General features: G+C 35.7%; 1 protein-coding gene across 31 annotated transcripts in view; it reads left to right on the forward strand.

The window, feature by feature from the left end:
- The window catches only part of LOC6540104 (hemicentin-1), a 112,680-nt gene that overhangs the window by 37,960 nt on the left and 51,909 nt on the right, over positions 1-22,811 (forward strand). For 22 of the 31 annotated variants that reach the window (XR_005561142.2, XR_005561143.2, XR_005561144.2 and 19 more), the window contains exons 2-20: positions 1,816-2,238; positions 5,513-5,684; positions 5,737-5,885; positions 7,220-7,228; positions 7,624-7,794; positions 8,384-8,542; positions 8,681-8,757; positions 9,806-9,904; positions 9,966-10,125; positions 10,279-10,390; positions 11,226-11,407; positions 11,466-11,641; positions 12,459-12,590; positions 12,661-12,776; positions 13,206-13,590; positions 13,871-14,000; positions 14,053-14,148; positions 14,207-14,365; positions 14,432-14,514. Coding sequence is in view for 28 of the 31 variants with exons in the window: in XM_039374110.1 (XP_039230044.1) it covers positions 2,103-2,238; positions 5,513-5,684; positions 5,737-5,885; positions 7,220-7,228; positions 7,624-7,794; positions 8,384-8,542; positions 8,681-8,757; positions 9,806-9,904; positions 9,966-10,125; positions 10,279-10,390; positions 11,226-11,407; positions 11,466-11,641; positions 12,459-12,590; positions 12,661-12,776; positions 13,206-13,590; positions 13,871-14,000; positions 14,053-14,148; positions 14,207-14,365; positions 14,432-14,514 (2,703 nt within the window). In the remaining 3 variants the exon portion in view is untranslated. Of the gene's footprint in view, positions 1-1,815; positions 2,239-5,512; positions 5,685-5,736; positions 5,886-7,219; positions 7,229-7,623; positions 7,795-8,383; positions 8,543-8,680; positions 8,758-9,805; positions 9,905-9,965; positions 10,126-10,278; positions 10,391-11,225; positions 11,408-11,465; positions 11,642-12,458; positions 12,591-12,660; positions 13,591-13,870; positions 14,001-14,052; positions 14,149-14,206; positions 14,366-14,431; positions 14,515-22,811 lie in introns of all 31 variants that reach the window. The other 9 variants (XM_039374112.1, XM_039374115.2, XM_039374125.1 and 6 more) reach the window with 3 other exon arrangements.

Below are 22,811 nucleotides of genomic sequence, written 5' to 3' on the forward strand. Positions count from 1 at the left end.
CATACCCTTAAAACTATACATATGTGATGTGCTTGCAACAAGTAAAAACGCAAACAAAAGTGTTTGTTAATCTTAAATAATTTGTTCAAGGAATAATCTTAAATAGCACCTAGCCACTTTTAAAAAAGCAAGTGTTCTAATATTGGTTGGAAAAACAAAATAGAAAATCTTTGTTACCTATCTATGTATTTATATATTAGTGTGCAAATACAGGGGAACTTTTGTACACAAATATACACATTTTCGTACATTGAGTGTACGCGCTGAAATATGTACATACATATGTGCCTATGTATACAGCAGTGCCGACCGAACAGAGTCGTGCTAAAAGAAATTATATCACTCTCCGAATCCGCTTTCAGAAATAGTTTGCAATGAATTTTCGTTGCTTTATATTGCCGTTGTATAAATGCACATATATATTCACGTATAAATAAACCACATATATACATATGGGAAGACCAGCTAATATAAACGCACACATTTTTAAAACTTATGGGCTAATAAAGTCACCCATGTTTATTAAATAAAAACATTGGTTTTTACCTATTATCAAGCCTAACAATGATTTCAAATAGTTGAACCTAAGCCTCAATAAATCGTTAAGCAAACAGAATATACATATACATTGCGAGAAAGAGTTTTTTTTTAACTATACTTATAATTTCTAGATTAAAATACAAGAGAGAACGCTATAGTCGATGTCCCCGACTATCTGATACCCGTTACTCACCTAGTGGAAGTGCGAGAGAGAAATTTCCACGGTCACCGTTTTTGACGATTTGTGGCCGTTAGCGTGGGCATGGCAAAACTATTTTTGGCAAATCTAGAGAAATTTACAAGACAAACAAAAATGTGAAAAAATATCAAAACATTTTTTTAATGTGGGCGTGGCAGTTTTGGGCGGTTTGTGGGCGTGGCAACCTGGGTCAACAAACTTGCGCTGCTTCTGTCTCTAGAATCTGTATGCTTAATCTCAACCTACTAGCTAGTCCAGACGGACGGGCAGGCGGACATGGCCAGATCGACTCGGCTATTGATCCTGATCAAGAATATATATACTTTATATGGTCGGAAACGCTACCTTCTGCCTGTTACATACTTTTTAACAATTCTAGTATACCCTTTTACTGTTCAAGTAACGGAAAGAAATGTGGAAGTGAAAGTTTTGTGCGTGGCCAAATATTTTTGGTAAATGTTTTGGAGTGACAGTTGTTATCTAAAATTTCAAGCTTTTATATTTCCCAAAATCTCGACCTTCATACGGATGGACAGTCAGACTGACAAACGGACATAGTCAGAATACTATATTTATACTATATAGGGTCGTAAACCTTTCCTTTTATCTGTTACATACTATATAACAAGTCAAGTGTAGTGTATAGAGGGAATGCTTTAGTCGAGTCTCTCGTCAGATACCTTGTACTCAGATAAAGGGAATGCGAAAGAGATGGAGATATTGAAGTTGGAAAGCAACTGTATCCTTGATTACCCAGGAGAACCTTACAACAGCGGATACATTTATTACTTTACACATAAAATATTAATTTACAACAAACTTATGAAGTAAGTGGTAGATTTCTGCTAAAAAATGTTTACTTCCAAAAAAGATTCCACCCTGTCGCTATTGGGATTTGTAATTTGTGGGCGATAGAATGGGCGTGGCCGAAAATATAAAGACGAAATTTTTTTTCATACTATTTATTTATTTATCTAACAGTCGTGGTAGTTGACTATAATTCCTTAAGAACTAAATATTGTATATTGTATATCAACCAAATACTACTACTCACTATTGTTTTTCCATTTTTTCAGAATTTATAAAAATGTTTTCTTGTTATTTATGATAATCTGAAATAATCATTTAAGTTAATCAACCGTAATAGTTTTTGAAACGCAGTAAAATTTGGATACAATGAAATAATGACTTTATGACTGACAACGTTCTTGGATAAAATTGAAAAGTGATTGTGGTACACCAAATCAGTACTCAGATAACATCAACGATACTTGTATGTGCCTACCGAAGCAACATACAATATTAAAGTTCTAAAAATTCTTCAAAGAAAATTTTGCCGTAAACTGACCTTACATTTAACAAGATGGGAAATATGGTGCTAGGACGATCAGGAAAGGCTGTTCCCAAGTCGAATCAACTGGCAGAGAGCAGTCCAATATCCCTATCGCTGGTACTGCTGCTTTTCTTTGCGCTAGTAGATAGCACCAGTGCACAAGTCGGTAAGTTTAAGATTATTATTGTTATTATTAAACACAAATCCAAAGTTTGTAGCTAAGGGCTGACCTAATTTAATAAACAAGGGAGCAGCAATTCTAGTTGACTTAAGGGAACAAGAAAGAACACTGTTTAAAGAAATTAAAAGTGCTCTGCATTTTTGTCTCTGAAATCCGCATACTTAATCTCACTTTCAAGCTTTTATATTTCCTGAGATCTCGACGTCCATACGGACTGACCGACAGGGAGACATGGCTATCGACTCGGCTGTGATCGTTATTAAGTACTATATATGAATATACTTTTCAACGAATCTAGTATAGACTTTTAGATTACGAGTAACGGGTATAAAAATAGGGAACGGTTATAAATAAATAAAGCAGTAATATAATATAAAAAATATATTATAATAACTCATAAATTTTTCTATTATTCTCAATAACTTATTCGACTTTAACTGTATCAGCTACATAATATAGACGTTTCATTTTCGAAACTTAAATTATACATATATGGTCGAAAAACTGATGTACAAGGGTTTTTTTCTCATTATGATATGTTTGATATAGCGGTACCATACGGTCCGTTTCGACTTATGTATATACTACCTGCAATAGAAAAAAACATTTTTGTGAAACTTTCACACATACAGTTTTAAAACTGAAAGACCACGGAAAAATGGACGGAAAGGCAGCCGCACATGACCAGATCGACTCGGCATTTCATACTGATCAAGTTTATATGTTCATATGTATGTACTTTTTGCAATACATTTGTACACTGATAAATTATAAGTTTTATTACAAGTTTTGTATAATTTAGGCGAAAACCAAATGCTTATTCCATGGATGCCAATAAGCTACTGAAATAACTTCAAATTTTAGGTAAAATAAAATTTTAGTGCTGTCAAAATACCAGTGCCAACCACTGTATGCCTTATATTATTTTCAGTTTCTCTTCACTGCTTTTCTTCGCATTCATGGGAATCGCATCTGCGGAATGCTTAAAACATTTGAATACATTTTCCCACATTTGAAATGACGCTTACACTAGAACACCATGGTTGGTTGCATGAGAAAAAGAAATTTTGTAGTCCCAATGGAATTATGGGAAGTTATTTTCCACGCGAAAATAATAAGGACAAAACTTGATGTGATGGTTAGCTCGGAGCAAACGGTACATCGATCCAGTGTTATCATTAAATCGATGACTTTAGAAAACAAGAGAAAAACTATAGAAACAGCATAGAAAATATGCGTAACTTGAAAATAAAACAAGAGAGAACGCTATTGTCGAGTTCCCCGACTATCTGATACCCGTTACTCAGCTAGTGAAAGTGCGAAGGAGGTCTTCAACACTGACATTTTTTAGCTGTTTGTGGGCGTTAAAGCGGGCGTGGGAGTTTTTCTGCAGATCGATAAAAATTTACATTACTAAGAAAAAATGAAAAAATATCAAAACATTTTACAAAATTGTGGACGTTTTCTTGCAAGTCGATAGAAATTTACAAGACTGATACAATAATGAAAAAATATCAAAGCATTTTTCAAAAGTGTGGGCGTGGCAGCTTTGGGCGGTTTGTGGGCGTTAGAGTGGGCGTGGCAAAAAGTTTTTTAACAAATCGATAGAAATTTAGAAGACCAATACAGAAATGAAAAAATATTTAAACATTTTTCAAAAGTGTGGGCGTAGCAGTTTTGGGCGGTTTGTGGGCGTTAGAGTGGGCGTGGCAACATGAATCGACAAACTTGCGCTGCGTCTATGTCTCTGGAGTCGGTATGCTTAATCTCTTATTTCTAGCTTTTATAGTTCTGAGATCTCAATTCTTATACTGACGGACGGACATGGCCAGATCGACTCCGGTATTAACCTGATTAAGATTATATATATACTTTATATGGTCAGAAACGCTTCCTTCTGCCTATTACATACTTTTCAACGAATCTAGTATACCCGTTTACTCCACGATTAGCGGGTATACTAATACAACAGGTGCAAAATGGTTAATTATTTTAAATTAGGAAATTTTGTATGCAGATTTTTGTGCTATGGAAAAGTTATTTAAGGATATATTTACCAAAAAACTAGAGTGTTTTAAAAAGTGGTGGAACTTAATTTACTTATATCGAGCTGCGTGCTAAAATGTAACTATTTATTTATTTTAAATTAGGAAATTTTGTATGCAGATTTTTGTGCTATGGAAAAGTTATTTAAGGATATATTTACCAAAAAACTAGAGTGTTTTAAAAAGTGGTGGAACTTAATTTACTTATATCGAGCTGCGTGCTAAAATGTAACTATTTATAAAATACAAGTTTTTTGGGGGTGGGTTATTACCCACCCTTAGATATTTCATAGATCCTATTTATTGACGGGTATTCTTAAAAAAAAACGTAACATTAGAAAACACGTTTGGTTAAAAACGTACATGTCAAGTATGTAAATTAAAACTTGTATACGTTAAAAACAACAAACTCTCAGAATCGAAGTTCGCAAAAAAGTGATAAACAACTATTTGCTAAAAAGAAACCCAAATGTTTGTACATATTTTTTTCTAAATTGGCAAATAAAACTACAGATACTATAGTCAAGTTTCTCAACTATCAGATACCCGTTAGTCTGCGAGTGGAATTGCGAATCAGAAATTATAAAATTTATAACGATACACCAATGACATTACTATAGAATTCAAATTCATTTAAAAATTTTTTAAAATCAAAATGTAGACTTTTTAGAATTTTTATACCCGATACTCGTAGAGTAAAAGGGTATACTAGATTCGTTGAAAACTATGTAACAGGCAGAAGGAAGCGTTTCCTAACAAATTAAAAAGTATATATATTCTTGATCAGGATCAATAGCCGAGTCGATCTGACCATGTCCGTCTGTCCGTCCGTCTGTCTGTCTGTCCGTATGAACGTCGAGATCTCAGGAACTATGAAAGCTAGAAATAAGAGATTAAGCATGCAGAGACATAGACGCAGCGCAAATGTGTTGACCTATGCTGCCAAGCCCACAAACCTCTTAAAACTGCCACACCCACACTTTTGAAAAATGTTTTGATATACGAGTATTTTCAGATTTGTATATGATATGTAAATTTCTTTCGATATGCCAACAAGTTTTTTGACACTCCCAATCTAACGCCCCAAAACCGTCCAAAACTACTCCTTTGAAACATTTTTTAACTTTGTTTCTTATCAACACATGTAAAGAAATGTGTTTCTTAAGAAGTCATGTTACTGTCAAAGTTATAATATTGTTGTTTTATTTTTTTAGATACCACCATCAGTCAGCAAGAAAGTCAATCCGTTGTTCTACCGTGCCCGGTTAATTCAGAAAAGTGCGGAAAACTCCACTCACTAAATTGGTTTAAGGGAGATGCTCGCATTGCTGCAATGCTTCTCGGAGATAGTAACGTCACGAGTGTTAATAAAGAGTTTGACGAAAGGTAACAAATTAATCAAAGATAGCTTTATGGTAATCTTGTTTAATCATTTTAGAGTAACCGTGGAGCAAAACCCATACAGACTAGTAATTAAGGACTTAAAAATAGCTGATGAAGATATTTATCTTTGTGATACTACATTTTTTATACCAGAAGAAACGTGTGATAACTTTAATGGATATCGAATAGAATTGAGAGTCTTAGGTAAGTAATCAAACTAAACAGTATATAAAGAAATGTATTGTTCAAAAAACCAAACTGCATGAAAAATGAGCTTTATGATAATTTGCACTTAATGTATACATGTACATATGTATTGAGTTACCCTGCAGTACCGTTTATCGCCATCTTGTTAAATTATATTCAAATTATTCATCAACTGAGATGATTTTAAAATAGTCATGTCCTACGAATCAGCATAATGACAAATCATCAAATAAACATAAGCTAATTCAACAATAATCACATATTTTAGTTAAATATATTTTAAAGGGAGAGATCGTTTCAGAGAGAGAGTGTCAGTAAGAGCGGTAATAAATTGTGGAACTGCAGAGTAATTTAAATTTACTTTGCTTGTTTCTGTCTATCATTGCTTAATACTACATGTAATAATCAACGAACTATGCTTAAAACATAAATCTTGTAGATAATTAAAAGTTTAATTTTCAAGACGTAGGTGTGAAGAATGGAATGAATTTTTTGGAACTCACTAACGCAACAAAAAATCAATACCGAATCATACTTCATAGTTCTGTAAAGCAGAAGTACAGTTTTTTGAGTGCCGAATAATATTTCACAAACAAAATTTACTTCGCTTAATCTTCTTTTTTAAATTGTTCTTGTTTCTTAATATTTTCTAAACAGCTAATTCAATTATTATAGAATTCAAGATATTCACTTTAAAACTTTTGTTCTCACATTTTCTTTAGATGCATAAGGGTATCTGATAGTCGCTTTAAATGCACAAAAGCGCAGAAAATAGAGGTAGAAGAAGCATCTTTTAGTCCGTATGTGCTATTCATGGCACCTAAAGAGCTTGGTTTAAGCGTTTCCCTTTACCTATTTCTACTAAAAGAAGATATGTCTTGGTAGCACGGTTAAAAGCTGAAAGCGGAACAAACGTTCCTTTTATAGTTGCCACACTACCTTTATATTTCTCTACTTTTAACCATTCTCCTTCTCTTTCTCTCATTTAAAACACCACATGCGTCAAAACTCCTAATCATATTATATAATACCAATTTTTTTTAAAAAATGAAAACTATAAAAACCAACCGTCCACATCGACTTGGAAAATAATAATTCGTATAAATAATAACATTATGACAAATTAATTAAAACAACAAAAATTGTTTAAATCACCAACAAAAATCTTATTACGACCGTAATATTAAAAAAACACGTGTCCATCCCCGACATTAAAATGTATTGAGTATTATTTTATTTGCAAAATCCTAATTCGCATTCCATAAATATTCCGACAAAACGTTTTTATGTATTATTGATTTCATTAATATATCTGCGTTATAAAAACATAGAAAACATTGGTAAAAAAAATCATTAATAACTTAAATATATATTGTGTTTTTAGCTATAAGACCTAAGCAGGGAAGTAGCTTTTTTAATCAAATTAAAAAAAGTTCGATAAAATATACAAATATTTTGTTTGGTTTTTGGATTATTTTCTAAATTTATTGTTTATAAAAATATATATTCTAAAGTGTTCATTAATCATGATACGAATAATTTTTAATAACAGTTTTCATTCATTTATATTTAAGTTTAAGGGATAGTTTTATTTTATTATATAGCATACATACATGATTTATTTTAAATCGCATTAAAATATGTTTATCCATCTAAAATTATACGTCACTCAAATACAAACAACACAAAACCGCCACCAATTTGTATATGATGGATAATAAACGCGCGTATTCAGTGCCACCCACTGAGGTTGTTATCTTGGATGCAAAAGGAGATCGACTCGAGAACGGCCGTGTAGTGGGACCCATGCAGGAACGCCAGTCCCTCAAAGCTACTTGTACTGTAAGGAACACCCGACCTCAACCTGAAGTGAGCTGGTTTCGTGGAACAAAGCGTCTAACAACTTGTAAGTATTATATTTGTACCCGTTACTCGTAGAATATAAGGGTATACTAGATTCGATGAAAAGTATGTAACAGGCCGAAGGAAGCGTTTCCGACCATATTAAAAATATATATATTCTTGATCAGGATCAAAAGCCGAGTCGATCTGGCCATGTCCGTCCGTGTGTCTGTCCGTATGAACGTAGAGATCTCAGGAACTACAAACGCCAGAAAGTTGAAATTCAGCATGGAGACTCCAGAGACAGACACAGCGCAAGTTTGTCGATTCACGTTGCCACGCCCACAAACCGCCCAAAACTGCGACGCCCACACTTTTGGAAAATGTTCTGATATTTTTTCAAATTTTTGTTAGTCTTGTAAATTTTACTCGATATGTCAAACATCTTTTTGCCACGCCTACTCTAACGCCCACAAACTACCAAAAACTGTCAGTGTGGAAATTTCTCCTTTGTACTTCCAATAGCTGAGTAACGGTTATCAGATAGTCGCGGAACTCGACTATAGTGTTCTTTCTTGTTTTGTAATTGCGTTTAATTTTACATTTTTCAAACAAAATACCATATTTTTATGCTTTCTTTTTGATTTCTTTAGATTCCCCCACTCATGACTTAATCAATGGTCTTTATACCTCAACACTCGAGTTGGATTGGCAGTTGTCCCGCGAAGATCTTGCTCAGGATTTTGAGTGTCGTGTGAAATCCGCAGCCATACAAAATGTTACTGTAACTAAGTTTAGCGTGGATTTACAAGGTACTTTAATAATCAATACAAAATTCAACGATTGCTTTGACATGTCTAAGTAATATTTAATTTCTTGGAATATGGAATAAGAATACAATTTTAATAATATTATTTGTAACATAATTTTGATTCTTTTTTATTCAACAGTTCGGCCAACTAGTATAAATATTAATGGGGTAAAACATCACACAGTACAAGGCAGCAAAGTGGTTTTAACATGTGACGTAAGTTATAAAATGTAATAAGAACTTATAAAAGGTATTAGAAAGCCAGAAATTAACCGAAGAATGGACGAAACAGTTTAAAAGAAACGAAGAACAATCGATTGGTGGATAGGATGTTTGAGGACTTTATAATTTATTTATTGGCATTGACGTCATTCACCTTACTATTTCATACACACTTCAGGTTTAAACAAGAGAGAACGCTGTAGTCGAGTGCTAAGAAGAGTCATCAACATTGACAGTTTTTCGCGGTTTGTGGGTGTTAGAGAGTGTGTGCCAAAAAGTTTTTCGGCAAATCGATAGAAATTTACAAGACTAATACAAAAATAAAAAAATATCAAAACATTTTTCAAAAGTGTGGGTGTGGCAGCTTTGGGCGGTTTGTGGGCGTTAGAGTGGGCGTGGCAAAAAGTTGTTTGGCAAATCGATAGAAATTTACAAGACCAATACAAAAATTAAAAAAAAATCAAAGCATTTTTCAAAAGTGTGGGCGTGGCAGCTTTGGGCGGTTGGCGGCGTTAGAGTGGGCATGGCAACATGAATCGACTAGCTCGCGCTGTGTGTATGTCTCTGGAGTCTGTGTGCTTAATCTCAACTTTCTAGCTTTTGTAGTTCCTGAGATCTCAGAGTTCATACGGACGGACAAACGGACAGACGGACAGACATGGCCAGATCGACTAGGCTATTGATCTTGATCAAGAATATATACTTGTATATACTTTATATGGCCGGAAACGCTTCGGACGGATCATCAAAAAGTGGAAAAAATAAAATGTCAATAGTCTCATTTTCAATTTTTCTTAATCTCTAAAAAATTATGAGCTAGATAAAATAGAATACCTCCGATTTGCTTATTGAAAAGTCTTGCCAATTTCGAAATTTCTTTCTCACACCCTACTTTCTTTCTACTTTATTCTTTTTGACTATATTGTTATCTTTTGATTTATGTTGGTCTCTATGTTTTACTTTTTATGTGTAATTTTAGGGGTTTAATTTTATCAAAAGTAATTTTGCTTGATAATGTGCAAATCTGTATACTTTTTTATAGATTCGTGGGGCGCGACCAGCAGTAAATCTTACTTGGTATAACACAACCACCATAATAAGTTCAGACGAAAACGAAATAACTGAAATCCGGACTAAATCGGTAAAAATAAAGTTGTAAAATTTACCTATTAATAGTATTCAGCAATGATTTTTTTTCTTAGCTGGAAAAAAGTGACGGCACCTTTCATACTCAATCCGAACTCATTTTCAACGCCACCCGCTTTGAAAATGATCGGGTTTTTCGTTGCGAAGCTGAAAATATTGTTTTGCAAATTAATCGCGAAAAACCAATTTCATCTGCCCTCACGTTGGAAGTCTTATGTGAGTATTAACCTTTTAAAAATATATTTTGAAATTTATATATTATGTTTAAGATATATATGTAAGATATATTCATATATATGTTTATACATATATTGATATAATTATTTATATCATTTGTATTTGACAATTTATTTATTTCTTCTATTTTAGATCCCCCCGTAGTCAAAGTCAGTCCATCTGATATAATTGCCAATACAAGTGAAATAGTTCTTCTTAACTGTGAATACGTTGCAAACCCTGCTTCACTGACTCAAGTTGAATGGTAAGTAAGCTACTTCAGTATAAGCGGCAAGAGTTCGAAAATTAAAATAGCTTGCTGTAAAAGCTTAGTAGATAAATATCACAGTAAAAACCTTTAAAATTAAAGATTTAAATTATCGTAAGGCTTATTGTCATTGGCCATAATTTCCAAGGGTGTTGCACCCATGGCTCATCCCTAATACATCTCTCTCTCTCTCTGATCTTACCTTTTATAAGTAATTTTAACAATAAACATACAATTTACATAAATAAATATGGGTTACATCCATTCGTGTAACCATATTACCTGCCATCATCTATATCTGAAGGCCTTTTAAAGCCTTGGAGAAAGTACGAAGTAAAGAAAACATTTGAGACCATATAAAATATATATGTAATTGATCAGTATAAACAGTCGAGTTGACAATGTTATGAACTTCTGTCTGTTTCTAGGCGAATTTATCAATTTTTAATTTATTAGTTTTAAAGCTTTTTGGATAAAACTTTTCCAAAAGTCGTCCTCTATAGGACCACTGAATCATATAGAAATAATCGAAAAAAAATTAAAAAATGTAGTTTTGATCATAACCCGTTCTTCCAAAATATATAAATAAAGAAATTCTAACTTTATTGTTTTCAATCAGAATAGTCTGAATGTTAATGTAGATATTAAGAAAATCATAGTTTCAATGTTCTTGATCATAAAGTGCTCCTATTACTGCAAGGGCTTTCCGAAACTAGGAACTAGCTTCATTTCTTATCTTATTTATTGTGTTTAAAGGTTTTTTTTACTTGACTGTTTACATAACATGTAGTTAAATGACAAAATAAAAACATATATGCTGTTTAAACTTCAGGTATCGCAATGATGATTTGGTAAATGTAAATGATACGACTCATTATAAAGGTGGAAATTCGGAGAATGTGGCTCTTGTTATCAAAGCTACCAACAAAGAGGACATCGGAAATTATTCCTGTCAACTATCAAATAATATTGGCAAAGGAACTTCTGATCACAAAATTAATCTGGACGTGCAGTGTAAGATAATCTACAAATGTTTTAAAACATTTAAATATGCTTAAAACCTTTACTTCAGATGCCCCAACTGTCGAAATTCTTATGATACCAAAGGGACCGGTGAAGGAAAGTGATGAATCAAATGTCACTCTTTTTTGCAACGTGTTGGATGCAAATCCTTCTGTTCTCACCAAAGTAAGGTGGTACGCCAACTCAACACTTCTTAAGGAACTTCCAGACTGCGAAGAAACAAGGGTACGTATATAAAAGACAGCGGTTTTAAAAAATGTATAAACACACTTTAATAGTGTGACGAATGATGTGAATATTCTACATGGCTCATTTAGCAATACTTTGTGCCACGCTTATTTTGAATACAACTTCGAAAAATTTTTTGCAACGAGGTTTTGGTTTAGGAAAAATTTAATTTAACTATAGATAGGTACCATTATGATATACCCATTACTCAGCTAGTGGAAATTCGAACGAGTTTTATAAGGTATATACGGTCGCTTATCAGCTCAGGAGCAAGTTCAGCTTACCGCCAGTGCGCGATCGTGCCTATCATCCTCGGTGAACAACGTAACATTATTATTAGGTATCCAAAGTATTACTTGTGTTTACTGTTAAATATATTAAATTAAAGGCAGCTTTTGCTTAGGCTGGAATGTACATATATTAGCTGCACTTGCTGCAGATAGCTTCCGTGCCTGTTTCGGATTTAACTTGATCAAAATCGGACGTGGACGTGGCAGTTTTGAGCGGTTTGTGGGCGTTAGAGTGAGCGTTAGAGTGGGCGTGGCAACATGAATCGACAAAAGTGCGCTGCTTCTATGTCTCTGGAGTCTGTATGCTTAATCTCAACTTTCTAGCTTTTGTAGTTCCTGAGATCTCGACGTTCATACGGACGGACAGACGGACATGGCCAGATCGACTCGGCTATTGATACTTTATATGGTCGGAAACGCTTCCTTCTGCCTGTTACATACTTTTCAACGAATCTAGTATACCCTTTTACTCTACGAGTAACGGGTATAATTAATATTATTTGGTTTATTATTCTTACTTTTAGGAGGACCTGTGTCACATAGACCCAAGTAAACTCTTGTTAGAGAGTATTGGGAGGGGCTTCTTCTACAATTATTCCTGTGAGGGATTCAATGCTGCTGGCTGGGGTCCACGAAGCGAAGAAAAAGAGTTGTTGGTTGGTTAAGCTGCTTCTAGCAAAGGCATTCTAAAATCACGTTTTTGCTTAAAATGTACGTTTTTTATAGGTGCATTACGAGCCAGGACCTGCAACATTATCTCATTTCCCGTTAGTTGCCGTTAAGAAAAAGAGTGTAACATTCTCCTGTTCTGTAGATGATCCAGGATTTCCAGAATCAAATAGGTTTGTAGCACAAAAGGCCAACCAGAATCACAAAATGAAAAAACCCCAACACGCTCCGGCTATTGACTTTCATACCGTCCAAGCAATGCCGCCGCAGGAGGCCGACATTGCTTTTGAAGCGATGCTGCTACATAAACACCAAAATCCTTTCCAGTCCACTGATCCAACTCAAACATCATTAGGAACACCACAAGAAAGCGCATCTCATCCAGCACATAAAATCAAAGAGACTCATGCTTTAATTGATTTAATGTTAAACCATTCCCTTTGTACATTAATCACGCTCACCACCTACATGCCACAATCACAAGTATTAACTCTTTACACGGGGGTACAACCAAAAAACGACGCCTCCGCAGCATCCTATGCCCTTTACCGAAAAATGGGCAAATTTTCTTTTGTTGCTCAAATAGTTTCGAAACCCAACAGATTTCGTTGGCTACGAGGCGGTCGGGGTCCTCTGCAGGACATTGTGACGAAGGACTGGACGGTGGAGCCAATTGATCTGGATAATCGGTCCAACTATTCTTGCTACGCATACAATGAGGGAGGCAAAGGTGTGATGGCCACAGTAAACTTGGAGGTTCATGCGCCTCCGTTTTTTATTAGGAACTTGCCACAGTACACGGGAATTTTGCACACTTCACCAAATGCAACTTTGACTTGTCGCATCGAATGTGTCCCGCGATGCGACATATCTTGGCAAAAAGATGGTGTGCCCATAGAAAGGAACGATACCCGATATTTTGTTAAAGAAAAATACATGGATGCCTCCCCCGCAACGGGCGATTTTGAAAGCATGCTATCAGTCTTGGTGAGTATGTTAAGTATGTATTAATTTATTTTAACACAAAAACATTAACACATCGGTAAACCTAACTCAAATTAGAATTTTCCGGTTTCCTTAAAAACAATAAAAAGCTAAACCAAATAAATTTTAATTTAACTTTAAATTTAAAACCAAAATATTTAATGAACTGTTCGACATTGATAAACAGTTTTAATATGCCAAAAGGCTTTGCTCCGCAAGATTTTATTTTCGGCTTTTATTTGGTTAAGTAAGACCTAATTGATAATACATGCTGTGATTTCAGCATTTTAATATGCCAAATTGGCCTGATTCAAAATTCAATATCGAGGATGATAATGCAAACTACACATGTGTATCAACGGGTAATACAGTCGGCGGAAGCATACGGAGTCGCACCTATTTTGGCATTGAGTGTAAGTGCAAATAAATATTTTAACTTCAAAACATTAAAACCTTGCCTAATAGACGCACCTGAAAATACGACGGTTTCGGAGAAAATTGTTTATGTGCAGGAAGGCACAATACCAGGACGCGTCATTTGCAAATCTCGGGCTAACCCAGGTTTGTTATTGAACTTTTTAACTTTTTTAACTTATTACCCTATACCTTATTACCACAGAGCCTTCATATGATTGGATTTTTAAAAACCAAACTATTGCCAATGGCAATGCATTAATTATTAATACTCCCATGACCCGAAACGATAATGGAACATATACGTGTCTTGCGTATAATAAGCACGGTAACAGCATTGCGAAAACAATAATTGAAGTCCAATGTAAGTGTAAAAAGTGAAATATGTTATTTAAACGTAATTATCTCGTCTATACAAAATATTTTAAAGTTAAGCCACGTTGCGAAATCGAGAGACAGGAAATTGATGACCAGGACACGCTCATTTGTATTGCGTACGGAAATCCTATAGAGGTATGTGTTTCCTTCCATGTTTAAGAGCATCAAACAATTGCATTAATAAGAAAATTTACATTAATGCTTGACTCGAATTGACCGAATTTATATATTAATGTTTTTGAATACAAATTAAAATGGTTAATTTCTCTAATACTGGGAGTTTAGCATATTCCCGTCATGCAAATAGGTATACACGTGCGATCCTTTCCTGGTATTCTCGTCTCTGAAATACTTGTCTTTGACATGTACCAGAAGATCCAAATGGTTCGATTATTATTTAAAGCCCTTAAGTCAAGCTCTAGCACTGAACCGAAAGATTCACAGGCTCACATAGTTGATATTAAGCATTCAGATTGTAGTGGTGCCCCCTTTATGCAAGCATTTTTCAGAAAATTGCCAAGCCCACAAAACACGCAGATATATGGAATTGATTTTTTCTGCCCCGCGATTATAAATTAAATATACATATGTATGTATAGAGAATATACACATATATATGTCGCAGATTTATTTCAAATATAACGACCTTTTCTGTTACTTTGTACTTGCTTATTTCGTTTTGCTTATTCTTTGAATACGCATTCCCTACATCTGTCGACCGCACTATTTTGGAAATTTGACCCCTTTTTCTGGCCAAAACCCATTTTCTGAAAGTCGGAATATTACAATAATATTTAGTGTACGCATTCATAATTGACCAATCTTTAGTGCTGCATACTAGAAATTTTAATAGATGGCGCCACAACAAAGAAATCAGCTGTTAAAAACAGCTGTTGCGCGTACACAAAACAACAATCTGCAACGTTAAGTTTTTCTGTCGTTACAAAAGTTCTAATATCTTTGGAACCAAAGCGTTAATTTCCATTCTGTAAAAAGTATTTTAATCAGTTGGACTTCTATTAGGCGTTTGCAACATTCAATAAAAAAAAAAACTAGTGTTGTCCCAGTAATTTAGTAAAAATATTAGTTGCTTTACAAAAGTATTTTTTTCTATAATGCCTAACTTTGAATAGAGATTTTAAGTGATTGCAGCAGATTGCATCAATGAAATATACCTCATGTTGTAGCTTATTTTATTCTTGTTCAGATTATTGTAATTTAAAAAACCACTTTTCCGATTTTGGGAGAAATTATAGATTTTAGGACTTAACCCTACTTTTCCAAATTCAAAGTAATCTCATGCTAAACGGGAGTTAAACAAGGCGGTTGCTGAATTGTTTTGTTATTTTAATTAGTACTATTGTTGTTAAGTTCTGTAAAATAATTTAGTATATAAACATTATCACGAAATCAGTTGTTTTTGCTGAGATTAAAAAAGGCATACAAAATTAGAGAAAGCCTTTACGAAAATTAATAATATATGTATATATAAGAGATTATGCCACGCCCCTAGTTTTTGGGGTACGTATAGATATGTTTTTGTACAAATTAATCAAATATCTTTCTTCGCTCTGAAGTTATTAATTACAAAAAATAGAAAGGGCGATGCCACGCCCACAATTTTTGGTATCATTAAAGATATGGACTAGTGTAACCCCATACAAAAAACACCAATTGAATATCTCTCCCCGTTCTGGAGTTATTAATTTAGGCCAGAAAAAGTGGTCAAATTTCCCATAGTGGAACGTAGTCAAATCGCGGTCGGAAGCGAGAGAGAGATAGATATATTCCCGTTAAGAATGGGACTAAGGAATTGGGAAAAATGCCATTATGTGTGTTGGTATTGATATGTGTGTGAAATAAGTGTGTTGATATTGCGGGTATACTTAGGTTCTACGCATTATTGCAACTCTGTCACTAATCACTGAGTTTTAAATCGCAAAGGAAGATAGACATGCCTCGCTCCCGTGCGCCGACTCGCTAGAAAGTGACGCAGGCTATACTACCGATCCGATTCCGACATCAGAAGTGGGATCGTCTATTCCTATTTTCAATAATGAAAAAAATTTGCTGACAATTTGGGAGTCGTAAAATCGCCATTTTTCTGAACTGCTATAACAAGTGCAACACTCACAAAAAGATCCAAGAAACTCAAATGCTGTCGTATTGCCAAAGTTAAATCCTGAACGCACAGGTTCAGATCCTGGTGCTCAACGGCGGATTACATATTGTCCGAAAACCAACTGGACGGCAGCGCTCTTGTGATGACCCTCAGCCAGTTGCTGGAAGGGAGCGCGTCTCAGACGTGCTTCATTGGCAAAACATGGACTCAGTTCTGAGAATTGCTTCTGCAACATTTTGTGGGAACAGAGACATTAGCTGCAACACTTATAATTCTGCTAAATGGATGCCCTGCAGAAGGAGAGCGCTTGTCATTATATGGAGGCTGAATGGTTACTTCGCTTATGGCTAGGTGGAAGTCGCTAAGTGTAGATCAAATTGCAGTCCCAGTTGCGCTGGCGCATGCAGCTGAAAAAGACAGACGTTTGAGGCGTTTAATATCAACACTCGGAACGAGTTGCACCAAGAACTGAACTTAACTTATTGATCTGGATTGATTGACTGTCAAGCCTCGGTCTCGAGCTTTTTAAATATGGACTTTGGATTTTAGGGATTGAAGAGAGCTTTGAAGTTTCTGATTCTGATTATCTTTGCATTTCTCTTGGATTCAAGTGCATTGGCTTTTGGATACAAGTGCTCTTAGATTCTTACGATTTCCTTTGTTAAAATTTAAAACTTCTGTTTTCGTGTATGCGAGTCCAAACTTTGAGCGTGGGAACGTGACAATTGTGTGAGGGTTTAGGCAAGAAATGTTTAGATTAAGATATAGGTATTTAGTCTACTAATGCATTGTGGTCCAGAATTCGATTTTATTGGCCTAAAGTCTAAAAATTAAGCTACAGACTTGAAACTGTGTACATTTTGTTGTTAAATCATAAATAGCTTGCACACAAAATTTGGAGTCCGTGGTCGCACGTGGGCCTCTCTTGCATCCCATATTAACTACTGGTATGATATACCAGTATATACCGTATACATATAAATGTGTATACGCGTACATAATCTTGCTCCTGTATTTTGGTGAGATAAGTTTTGGCGTTTCATTTGCTGTGGTGTTTTGGAGTTTTCAAAATCACTAGCAAGAATTGTTATCTTAGACCCCATCGACTTAGTATGTTTGGAAATAAAACGGTCTAGTTGTCGTTTACACTCGGGCAGTTTTCTTTTAATGAATAATTCAAAATTGACTATTTTTTTGTCAATCTCTTCTGTCCTTTTCGATTCCAGATTATTGTTGTTGATTGCGGAATAAACGTAATCTGAAACATAACTTATTTGCCGATAGTCAAGCCTCCAAATGTCCAAGAGGTCGCTATGTCTAAACTCGAACATGCCATTTGTGGCTAGAATGTGTCCCAGGAATTCAGTTTCCTTCTTCATGAACTCACATTTGTCTAGCTGCAGTTTTAAATTAGCATTCCTGAGATTCCCAAAGACTTTCCTTAGAGACAGAATGTGTTCCTCCAACGAAGTGAAGTAAATTATAATGTCATCCAGGTATACTAAACATTCTTTGTAAATCAAATCTTCCAAAAGATTGTTCATACATCTCTGAAATGTTGCAGGAGCATTTTTCAGACCAAAGGGCATGCGTATATGCTCGTAGTGTCCATGTTTGGTTGAAAAAGTTGTTTTCGCAATGGAATTTTTATCCATTTGGATTTGGTGGAAACCCCTGGCTAGATCAATCGTTGTAAGGTATTGGCATCATCCGGATTTATAAAATATTTCATCCATTTTAGAAATGGGGAATTTGTCGTTGACAGTTATTTCATTGAGATTCCTGTAATCCACTACCAGCCTAGACTTTTGTTTCCCAGAGGGAAACATCGATTTGAAAATAATACCTTGTAATTAACTTGTTCGTTGGCCTGATCAACGCTTTGGGGATATTTATAAGGTTTCCAGTAAACTGGATCTTCATGATGAGTCTGTATAACCTGTTTGATAGTACTTGTGAATGTCAAATTTTCTCCTTCTTGTACTGAATGTCTCTATATTCGCATAGGACCTTCTTTAAACATTCACCTTCCTCTACATTTAGATGATCGAGTCTGTATTCGTTACGCTCGCGTAATTCATTATTCATCGCGAAGCTGACTTCATTATTTATCATCAATGAACTTACGATCAAAGTGTTTTACATCATTGTGCACTGTGTTAAGTTTTACTTTTGTAGTGAGTCATTTTGCTAATGCGGTCTTCTTCTTCTGTTTAAGCTTGGATTTAAGGCATAACCGTTTGCTGTTTCGGATCGAATTTCTCCACTGGTGCGGATTCATCCTTTTGTTTTCTCTAACCTAAAATTACAGTTTCCTTCTCCTAATCAATTTTTGCTTTTGTTTCTACGAGATATTTTCGACCTTACATTAAATCATAAGTATCTGAAAATTTTTGGAGAATTATTGTACGAACGGACATATCAAACTGGGCTTCATAATAATACTATTCTTTAATTTTATTGGCCCTTTTATAGTGTATACTGTCATCTATTCTTCTTCCTCCTCTAAGCCTTTTTCCTTTATGATGTTGATAGAGGAACCTGTGGCGTCCATTCCTTGGTTCGTCCTCCCACGTTTCTTGAGTGTCCAAAGCAGTTTGATAAAAATTACGTCCATCGTGCTTTGCCCACTCTGACTTTCTCGTTGTCTCTTTACCGGCCCTTTTACCATTCACATTATTTGAAATTGAAAATTAAGATGATTGTTTTGTCTACCTTGAGTTAAACCCCTTATAAAAGTGTAGTAATTTCCCCTCTGACTAACAAGTACAGGACGAGCCAAGTACTGATTTTGCTTAGTCATAACTTCATTCGGAGTTTGCATGTTAATATTTCGGTTTATCACATTGTAAAAAGTACCATAAATATGATGTCTGCTGTAAAAATTTTATTGATTATTGTTCTGATTAATATTTCCCTTGTTCTTTTGCTTATGCCTTTCTGATTTATCTAAATACTGATTTTCGGGATTAGTCTATATGACTTAGTTCCATTGTGGCTTGTTAAACCCGTTACTTGTAGAGTATACTACCCTAGTATACTAAATTCGTTGAAAAGTATGAAATAGGCAGAAGGAAGCGTTTTCGACCATATAAAGTATATATATTCTTGATCAGGATCAATTGCCGCGTCGATCTGGCCATGTCCGTCTGTCCGTCCGTATGAACGCTGAGAGCTCCGGAACTACAAAAGCTAGAGCATTGAGATTAAGCATACAGACTCTAGAAACACAGACGCAGCGCAAGTTTATCGATTCATGTTGCCACGCCCAATCTAACGCCCACAAACCGCCCAAAACTGCCACGCCCACACTTTTGTAAAATGGTTTGATATTTTTAAATTTCTATCGATCTGCAGAAAAGCTTTTTGCAACGCCCACTCTAACGCTCACAAAACGTCAAAAACTGTCAATGTTGAAGACTCTCCTTCGCACTTCCACTAGGTGAGTAACGGGTATCAGATAGTCGGGGAACTCGACTATAGCGTTCTCTCTTGTTTTAATTTGGAAATAGTATCAATGTCTTTGCGCGCTAGTGACTTGTACATTCTATCTGACAATTTTTGATCTATTGTGGTTTTAGTTGTTCTTTTTAGAATTTCTGTATAGTTTAATGATCAATAGGATCACTTTCTAATTTGAGTTTATCAAAAATATTTCAATATTGCACTTCTAATTTTGACAAATCCGAACAGCTAGCCGGTATGCCGTCGTAGAAATGCAATTCTGTAATCTGTCCCAGTAATGGATTCAGGAAGATGTCAGTGTTGTGGAACTTCCATATTGTTGTTTTTCTACATTTCTTGATGCACAGAGTTTTAAAATGTTATTTAGTTTGGTTTGTTTAAACCCACGGAATTAAAAATTGTAATAAAACTTTGTTTCCGACCGCACGGTATTTTTCTTAGTTAAGAGTGTATCTGACCACACGGGATTTTTATACTCGTTACTCGTAGAGTAAAAGGGTATAATAGATTTTTAAGCAGGATCAATAGCCGAGTCGATGTGGCCGTGTCCGTCCGTATGAACTTCATGTTAGCACGCCCACTCTAACGCCCACAAACCGCCCAAAACTGTCACGCCCACACTTTTGAAAAATATTTTCATATTTTTCACAGTTTTTTTAGTCTTGTAAATTTCGCTCGATTTTCCAAAAAAGTTTTTGCCACGCCCACTCTAACGCCCCAATGCGGCTTGAACGTCAATCAATTCAGATCAATAAGTTAAGTTTAGTTTGAGACCTAAATTAAGAAGCCCGGAGTTCTTCAAAACATAATTTTTTTTTTTTAATTTATTTATTAATTGAAGAATCCGTACATCATAATATTGTATCTTAACATCACAGGGGAGCAATATCCTAGGGGTAACCAAACACTATATACAAATTAGTGAAGTATGAGCAAATATACATATCAGTTTTTCCTGCTATCCAAATGTCTTGGCAAAGCCTTGCCTTTTGAGTCGTCTCAGAGGTCGAGCGGCGATAAGACGTCTTGCAAGAAGGCTGCTGTGACTCAGTAGTCTGTCACTGTATCGACTTGTGTGTCTCCCAATTTGTTCCTCAACTGTGTAGAGATTGAGGTCCTTATGAAGTGTGGAGTTCCGTACGTACCAGGGGCAGTTGGTTATTTGTCTCTATTTTGAATCACTTGGATTCGTTTATAATTTGATTTGGCTGCGATTCCCCAAATCTGGATCCCGTATAACCAGATCGGTACGATACAGTGCGCATACACAGCTCTTTTGCATCTCAGCGAGAGGGTGTTCCTTCTGTTCATGAGCCATCTCAGTTGTTGTGATCTGCGACCACATTTCTTTACTGCATTTTTTAGGTGCGGCCCAAAGGTGAGGCGTTTATCCAGTGTTATACCTATATATATGTTGCTTGCAGCGGCTGGTCTAGGGTAACTCTTCTAGCTGGAGTGGGGGTGTTTTTTTGATGAACGTTTTCAATGTGAATCATAGATTTGTGGTTTTCGTTGCATTTATTTTTAGATTCCACCGTTTACACCAGGCTGCCAGAGCATTAATGTATTCTTGTAGTCCGTTCGCTGCCTCTCTGCTGTCCCCAGAGTTATACACCACTGCGATGTCATCTGCATAGGTTGCCATAAGAGCCTTGTAGGGTGCTTCCATGTGATCGAAGTTCGGGCAAGGGATATCTGCAGTGTACAAGGAGTATAGTAGCGGTCCAAAGACGCTGCCCTGTGGGACTCCAGCTCTCATTGGATATACGGAAAAGTAGTTATTCCTCACCGTGATTTTGAATTCTCGTCCTTCTAGATATGACTTTAATATACAGAAGTAGGGCGCAGGTAGCATGGTCTTTATCTTGCATAATAATCCAACATGCCATACTTTGTCGAAGGCTTGTTGCATTACTATAAAGACAGCGTTTGAGTATTCGCAGTCGTCAAAAGCCTGTAATATGTGCTTCACCAGTCTGTGAATCTGTTCTACAGTGCCGTGTCCTTTCCGAAATCCAAATTGATGGTCCGGCAGGATATTACATTGTCTTACAATGTCATTGATCCTACTGACAAAAAGTCTCTCCCATAATTTAGAGAGGGATGGTAACAGGCTTATAGGCCGATAAGACTCAGGATCAGCTTCTGGTTTCCCTGGTTTGTGGATCATCATGATAACAGCCATTTTCCACTGTCTTGGGAATACTTGGACCCTTAAAATAGCGTTAAAGATAAGTGCTATATAGATGATCGCTTTTATAGGCAACACCATCTGCGTGGCAGATCCTGTCATATCCTGGAGCTTTATGTTTCGGCAGTGATTTAATTTTTTCGGATATTTCTTCTATTCTGATTGGCTTAATAGGCAAAGACATCTGCAATAGCATTTGTAGATACTGGTAAGTCTCTCTTATCTGCTCTGTCGTGGCGAAGTCATAAGGAGTGAAGCGATCCTCAAGGTGGTAGCCGAATGCATTAGCCTGTTCCACTTCACTTTTTGCAGTTTCCCCACCTGGACATCGTACTGGTACCCATAGAAGTGGTTGTCTTTTAAGCGCTTTTGTGCACTTCCACAGCGAATAGTTTGCATCAACTGTGTAGTCCATGGAAGATAATTTTTGCTCAAAGAAATCATTTCTGAGCTCCCTGAGAATGCTTTTCAGTTGCTTTGCTGCTCGGTTCCACATGATTCTGTCCCATGGATCCTGAGTTCGAATTGCTCTCCTTCGAAGTCGTCTTTTGGTTCTGATTAGTTCTCTAGCCTCTCTTGTTAGTACAATTCCATAACTTCTGGGGCATGCCTCAGGCTCAGGCGGCGTAGAAGCAAAAGCCGCTCTATGTATAT

The sequence above is a fragment of the Drosophila yakuba genome, chromosome 3L (genome assembly GCF_016746365.2).
Source record: "Drosophila yakuba strain Tai18E2 chromosome 3L, Prin_Dyak_Tai18E2_2.1, whole genome shotgun sequence".
NCBI lineage: Eukaryota > Metazoa > Arthropoda > Insecta > Diptera > Drosophilidae > Drosophila > Drosophila yakuba.